This window comes from Petaurus breviceps, unplaced genomic scaffold, assembly GCF_028583685.1.
Source record: "Petaurus breviceps papuanus isolate PSGF00001 unplaced genomic scaffold, PetGlider_PUasm1.0 90424, whole genome shotgun sequence".
Classification (NCBI taxonomy): domain Eukaryota; kingdom Metazoa; phylum Chordata; class Mammalia; order Diprotodontia; family Petauridae; genus Petaurus; species Petaurus breviceps.
The window spans coordinates 2,410,285-2,417,857 of NW_027187247.1; the positions used below are offsets into that span (position 1 = coordinate 2,410,285).

General features: G+C 42.1%; 1 protein-coding gene across 1 annotated transcript in view; it reads left to right on the plus strand.

Annotated features, from left to right (window-relative positions):
* The first annotated feature begins 436 nt into the window (after nt 1-436).
* Nucleotides 437-7,573, plus strand: part of SLCO2A1 (solute carrier organic anion transporter family member 2A1) — a 151,919-nt gene continuing 144,782 nt past the window's right edge. Inside the window, 1 exon segment of the mRNA XM_069108716.1 lies at nt 437-1,228. Within this exon segment, the coding sequence (XP_068964817.1) occupies nt 1,145-1,228 (84 nt within the window). The 5' untranslated portion in view covers nt 437-1,144.

Sequence of the window (7,573 nt, forward strand, 5' to 3'; positions counted from 1 at the left end):
TGTTTTCATTTGTCTTCCCAGCTCTGCTTCCAATGTGAGGCTGCAGGCCCTCCAAGGGCTGTCTGACATTTTACAAAATATTCAAATTTAATTCCGGCCCCTTTTCAGAAACCTCAAGTTTCCCCCCCTCCTTGCTTGCATCTATTCTCTAGATCTTTCTCACCCCCACACCGTCCTCTCGTGGGCACAGAACAGTTCAATTATAAATCAGTGTTCTGCACAAACAAAAGCCCAGTGAGATCTCAGAAAGAGACTCTCTCCGGAACTTTAAAAACGCAGGTTTGCTGCAAGTGAAAACAAGCAGAGACGAAAGCAAGTAAATCTCTGTAAATCTAGGCTGGGAAGGAGGGCTCATTCGTACCTGTTTGAGGATCAGTCTCCCTACTCCCCCCCCACCCCCCATTGCCTCTCTCCTCCTGCTTAACAACCTGACACTTTTGAATGAAAACATAAAAAATAAATTGCATACAAGAAGGCATGTATAAACCAGACCAGATCACTGCAGCTCTCTCCTCTCCCCCAACTTCCTACCTTAGTCTTTCCCTAAAGAAAGGGGTTTGTTGTTTTTTTCCCTCTGCTAAAACCCAGATTCCGAGTCCGGATTTCCCTGCTCTTTGAGAGAAAAGCAAACTCCTTTGCCTGGGTCTCCAGAGGTTAGAACTAGGTGACAGAAACTGAGTCACACCTGCTTGGGAGTGGGAGGGGCGTGTGCGTCCCCAGGGATGGGTGCAGAAGCGATTGTCTGTGCCTTTAAAGCTCCTTTACACACAAAGAGAAAGAGGGAGGAGGAAAAGTTTCATCATCAGCTTCAGAGTCCTGACTTATAAAAACTTTAACCTCACACTCTCTCGCTCACTCACTCACTCACTCACTCACTCAGGCGATCCCTGACACACTTGGACAGCGTTCATTTCTGATTTAGCCGCGAAAGTCCCGGTCAGGGGAACACAGCGACTTTACTATTGTCTCCCTCCTCCCCTATCCCCACTGGGAGCCGAGTGGATTCTGCGCTCTTCCCAGGACGAACAAGCTAACTGATTTTGAAGCGAAGGGACCGCGAGCCGGAGAGAGAGGGTGGGTAGGAGGACTTGTCCGTCCATCTGCTCTGTCCAACGACTTTTCCCCTGTGTGCTTAAGCCTGACGATGGAAGTCTCACCTGAGCAGAGCAAATACCCGAGCGGGACCACTCTCACCAGCTATCATCCGACCACCTTCTGCAACATCAAGGTGAGGGTGCGCTACCTTCGCTCCCCAGCGGGTTGCGGGATCCAGGGACAGTTAGCATAAGCTTAGCTTCTCTTAAAAAAAAAAAAAATGAATCTTTCGGCCAACAGCTGCCGAGAGAGTTGCTCTGAGGGCCTTATGTGGCGGCCCGCCACCCAGGCAGTGAAGAAGAGACTGGGTTTTTATTGTTTGTTAAATGGTAATCAAATAGTATTCGAGTGTTTCCACTTTGTATGTGCGCTCAAGAGCATTTCTTCTCGAGCAGCAATCGCAAGGGAAGCAGTGTGATAGTGGTTTTGCAGTCACAGGTACTGGGTTATAATCCCACCTCTGTTTCTTGGATCTCCAGCGATCTCTCTTCGCCTTTCTTATTCTTGGTTTCTTCATTTGCAAATTGAGGAGTTTTGTCTAGAAGCTTTCTGAGGTCCGTTCCACATCTAGGATCCCATGGGAACGGTGGACAACAGTTGGTCCCCAGGATAAAGAATGACAATTAGTATTTGACTAGTATAATTATATAAAATATGAAATTAAGGACACTTCTCTGATATAATTAGTAATTAATTGCTAATAGTAATTTAATTCTTGAAAATATTTGGAAACTTCCCTCCCTTCTCTGCGGGAGTGAGGAATTGTGTGAACACAGACACCCTGAGTCAACATTGATATGTTAGTTTTGCTGAACAATCTTTCCTTCCTTCTCTCATTCTTTTCTTTTCTTTTTTTTTTTAAACAAAAGCCCCCTGGGATGGAGAAGGGAAAGGGAATATATCCCGAAAGTAAAGTTATCTAAAAACAAAAGCTATTTTTTTTTTCAAGAAAGCAAATGGTAACATTTGAGTTTGCCTGTGAGATTTCCAAGCATGTTAAGGAATGTGTTATTGGTTTCCAACTAGTTAATACTCATTCTCAGTCGGGAGAGAGTTAAAAATCCTTTGAAGTCAGTTGAGACTTTCTCTTTTCATAGTTGTTGGCACTAGGGATCCATCCTCATACATCATACATCCTTTGCTTATCTCTTTAATGGGGACTGTGTTCTCCCTGGTACCTTCCTACCTTCCCGGCTCTCCCGCTGTCAGGGTTTCCGTTGTTGAGAATTTCCTCTTATCAAACTGTGACCAAGTTGAGGAAACATTTTAACCCTTAGTTTGCAGCACTAAGAACTTAGTCACAATTCTGTTCAGAAATTTGGAAGTTTTGGAAATATGTATTGCAGGTGTTTCTATCTTCAAGATAAAGATGGGAGAAGGTTAATGATGAGTAAAATCCCAAGAGTGGAATATAAACCCAGAAGAGATGTGCTCATTCCTTAGGGAAAGCAGATAGAGGAGGAATGTTCTCTTTCTTAGGTACCTTCTCAGGGATTGTGTAGTTACTATTCCAGGACAACTTTCCACTAATGAATGACCATCTCCTGCCAATTTTTGCCTTTCACAGCAAAGGTGGCAAATAGGAACAGGTATCCCTTTGGGGAAAAATCATTTTGATTTACTTCAACAAGCATTTATTCAGCTCTCACAATGTGGCATACACTGGGTTAGCCACCCATGTTAGAAAGGCAAAAATGAAAACAGTCTCTGTCTTAAATGAGTCTACCTCTTATGGTAGAAATGTAAATGTCCAGAGGTAGTTAAGCATGTGTGTACATAGGTAAGTATATACAGAATATATACAAAGTGATGGGTGTTTGTGTGTGTGTGACACTAACAACTGAAGCAGGAATCAGGAAAGGCTCTGGGGAGGAGGTAACCCTGGAGTTGAACTTTAAGGAGATATGAGGGCTCCAAGGGGAGGGAGAAAGGCTTTTTACTTGTTGCAGGGGGTGGGAATAAGATATCAATATTTTTATAGTTGGGAAAATGAAAGCACAAAGAAGGGATTCCATCCCTTAATAAGGCTAACAAGAGACCTGTAGAAAGAGAGCCAGAACTAGAATCCAGCTCATGTACCACAGGACTTTAGTCCAAAAGCTTAGCACACTCCTTAAATGGAAGCCAGTCTATCCTGGAGAACAGATTGAAGATGAAGATTGTGCTTCATGTATAAATTAGAGGAATTATGAGAAGCACAACAAATGACACTTGGTAGGACAGTCAACCTACTTTAGGAAAAAATAAAATTGCACAATGGCAGATTAGGAGATTTTTATTCTGCTAATGGTCAGAAAAGGATCCTAGGGTCATAGGGGACCGTATTTCATACTTTTGAACAGAAAATGCAATAAGACTTTTGAAACAAATATGATTGGGGGGAACAGTGAATAGAAAAAAAGATAAAAGGAAGCATGAAAACTCTGAGATAATCCTCCAACTCTATTCAGGACTGGTCAGACCTGTACAAGAACACTGTGGCTGTTTCCTGGCTCCACAATTTAAATGAGATTTGGAAAGGGTTCAGAAGAGATCAGTAGAAATGCTTAGGTTTGAAAATTAGAGGCGAAAGTTTAAAGGATTTGGGATTACATATCTTGACAAAGAAAAAGTTAAGGTGTGAATTTATGAGAGGTGAGCATATTTACTTTTTTATTATTGTTGAAGGGGCAGTTTTAGTGGAAATTTCTTAAACTGAAGTAGGATAGATTTTGGTTAGATGTTGAATATGAAAAACCTCCCTTCCTTTAACTCTGGAATAGGAAGCCTCTATGCCCTAGGAAGGGAGAGGCAATGTAATGTATAATCATATTAATATAGAGTGCTGGACTTGGACCAGTGCTGGGCCAGAGGTTTTTTTTTTTTTAATTTATTTTTTTGGAGGGGGGAGGGCAGGGCAATTGGGGTTAAGTGACTTGCCCAAGGTCACACGGCTAATAAGTGTTATGTGTCTGAGGTAGCATTTGAACTCAGGTCCTCCTGACTCTAGGGCTGGTGCTCTATTCACTGTGCTACCTAGCCGCCCCTGGGCCAGAGCTTTAATCCTGTTTCAGACACTTGCTAGTTTTGACACCCCAGCCTCTAAATGGCCACTAAGCTTTTTTTTTTGAGCCACAGTTTTCTCAACTATAAAATGGTGACAATAATTGTATCTGCCTCACAGAGCTATTTTAAGACTCACTTTCCGTGGGCTACTCAGTGTCCAGCACTAAGCATGGTCAGAGACGTGAATAAGAAATGGCCAGGCCATGTGCGTAGTTCAAGGAAGAACCATGAACTCCGTTTATTGATTCTTAGGACAAGGTTTTTATAGAGCAATGAGACAAAAAAGACTCAAATATTCTTATCATTTTGATAAGGCTTTGTTCTCTAGGTGCCAGAGAATCTTAGGAAGAGTGTTAACTCCTTCCATATGCTGTCACATTACAAAGGATGTTCTTGAGAGCTGGCCTCATGGCCTAAGCCTAAGCCAGGATCCTTGAGGACATTTGCATAGGAACCAAATAACTAAAGTCTTGGGGCAGAGCCCATTGGTCTCAGAACTCAAACAACATCCTTATAAGTGTAACCCATAACAAAGAACTCTGGAGCTAACTTAACAAAGAAGTCCATCTCAAAGATGGACTTTAAAGTCCACTATTAGGATTTAATATCTGAATCCTGAACCAGGCCTCTTTGGCTCCCCACACTCACTTAAATTAATTTGTGGAAAGTACTTGTATAAAACCACAAAGTTCAGGAAACCTCTTTCCTCCAAAGTCTCCCAAAATAAGATTGTCCACATTACTGTAGCGAAAATCTGAATGGAGGCATGGCAATGAGCCATATAAGTCTTTCAAGTTCTTTCATTCCAGTATTTTCTTTCACTTTACAACTTTCATCCTCTCAATCATTTGTTAGCTTTATTATAATTATGGGGCAGCTAAGTGGTGCAGTGTATAGTGTGCTGGGCTTAGAAGAAAGGCTCATCTTCCTGAGTTCAAATCTGGCCTCTGACACTTCCTAGCTATGTGACCCTGGGCAAGTCACTTAATCCTGTTTGCCTTAGTTTCCTTATCTGCAAAATGAACTGGAGAAGGAAATGGCAAATCACTCTAGTATCTCTGCCAAGAAAACCCCAAATGGCATCACGAAGAGTCAGACATGACTGTAAATACTCAACAACAAACTATAATTCAGATATTACGATTTATCAGATGTAAATCAGACATGACCCTATATTTATTTCAAGGCAAATACAGTGTCAGTTTCATTTGAATAAGTTGATATATCACAAGTCAATCAATCATAGAGCAAAGAAGTCTATATGCAGGTAGAAGATAAACCAGCAAATCTTCACTGGGCATTTGCAAGCTGCCTGAGACTGTGTGGTCTCTGGAGGCTGTAGGCATTCACTAATGGCTTATGTTTCTGGCTAGACTTTTAGACATACTCTATAAAAGCTTTATAAGACACAGCACCTGTCTACAAAGAGCTTAAAATCTAGATTGGGGTGGGGAACCTGTGGCCTTGGGGCCACATGCGGCATTCTAGATCACCGGGTGCAGCTTTTTGCTTGTCCAAGTTTTACAGAACAAATCCTTTTATGAAGGGGATTCGTTCTGTGAAGTTTGGGTTCAGTCAAAGGGCTGCACTTGAGCACCTAGAGGGCCCCATGTGACTGCAGCTTCTCCACCCCTGACCTAGATTAAGAGACAGAGTACCTGGGTCCTAATCTTTGCCCAGAACCTGTTTGACTTTGGACAGATCATTTCACTTCCCTCATCTCTAAAATGGGCCTAATACCTGCTGTGTCTTATATCAGGGTCATTTTAAGGATCGAATGAAAGAATGCATACAAAGGGCTTTAAACTCTGTGGGGCAAGAAGTGTTATTATTGGTACATTCTTGCAAGCTTGAAGAGGACACAATTTCAGGAGAATCAGTCCCTCTCATTGGACATTATAGAGTCACGTAGAGTTATACAAGAACTCAGAGACTGTGTGATCCAACCACTTCATTTTACAGAGGGGGCCACTGAGCCCCGGGAAGTTTAAGATATTTGACCAAAGTCACACAGGTAGTAAACATCAGAGTCGGGATTTGAACCCAGAATCTTGGACTCCAAAGACCATGTTTTGGATACCAGCTTTATTAAAGTAGGTAGGGAGTGGATGATAGCCATTATAAAGTTATTTTTGACTCTAAAATTCACTGATTCTGTTTTCTCCAGCACCCAAGTTTATGGGCAAAGGAAACCAAAGGGTATCTGAGAGACTTAGTTCTTGGATTTATCAAGCCTAGTTCTTAGACTGAGAATTTGAAGACAAGGATTCACATGTGGGTCCTAAGAGAAGCTAGTTCTGAAGGTATATTACCTGCTTTGACTACTTAGCACCTCCCAAAATTAGGCCCCAATTCTGTTGTCTGTTCTATGTATGGGAAGAGGAGACCTGGTTAGGAGGAAGTGACCATAGACTATCCCTTCAGGACTTCCATTCCCCCACCCCCAGTCAACCTAAAACAACCAATCAGATTAAATTTGCGTTTAGGGACAGATGAATGAGATCAATGTGATTTCTGGATTCCCCCACCCCACACACCCTGTTTAATCTCCTCCCCTCTTCTTGTCCCCAAAACAAACTATCATCTTGCTACTTGCCCTGTAGCCTTGGTTAAGTCTGTCCACCTCCCAGAAGCAAAATATGAGAGGGTCAGACTGCATAATCTGTCAGATCTCTATCTATAACATATTAGGATTCAGAGTTCATAAGTGTAGTGCTGGAAAGGACATTCCAAGTCACTCAGTCCAGCTCTTTCATTTTACAGATGAGGAAAGTGAGAGAGAGATCAAGTGACTTGTCCACGGTCACAGAGCTAATAAGTATTTGAAGAATGATGAGGTCACATGACTTTTTGGCCTAGGTCCACTACATGCTCCTGCCTCTCAATTTTATGCTTCACCCCTGGTGGGAAGGGAAAGAAAAATAATAGCTCATGAGAATACTCATGAAACTACTGCCCAAGACCTTCAATACCAACAAGTCTGCCAGCTACTTAACAAGAAACAGAGGTAGCACCTTTATTAATGATCTTAGCAAAGGTCAAAAAAGCAGATCAAAATAATGTGTATGAAGTGTTTCACAAACCTTAAAGCACCATACAAATGTTAGCTTTGACACTAATCTTCTAGCTGTTCCCCTCACACCACAATCTATTTAATAATAATAGCTAGCATTTATATAGCACTTTACAAATATTATCTGATTTAATCCTCACAATTGTTAATAATCATCTCACTTTGCAGATTAGAAAACTGAGGCAGACAGAGGTTAAGTGATCAGCCTGGCAGCATCTCTCCTCAGTTGCCCCTGTGTGGGGTGACTGCCCTGCCTCACTTCATGCTGGTTCCACAGCTGCCTTATACCCTCCCTCCCTTCCTTCTTCCTTCCTTCCTTCCTTCCTTCCTTCCTTCCTTCCTTCCTTCCTTCCTTCCTTC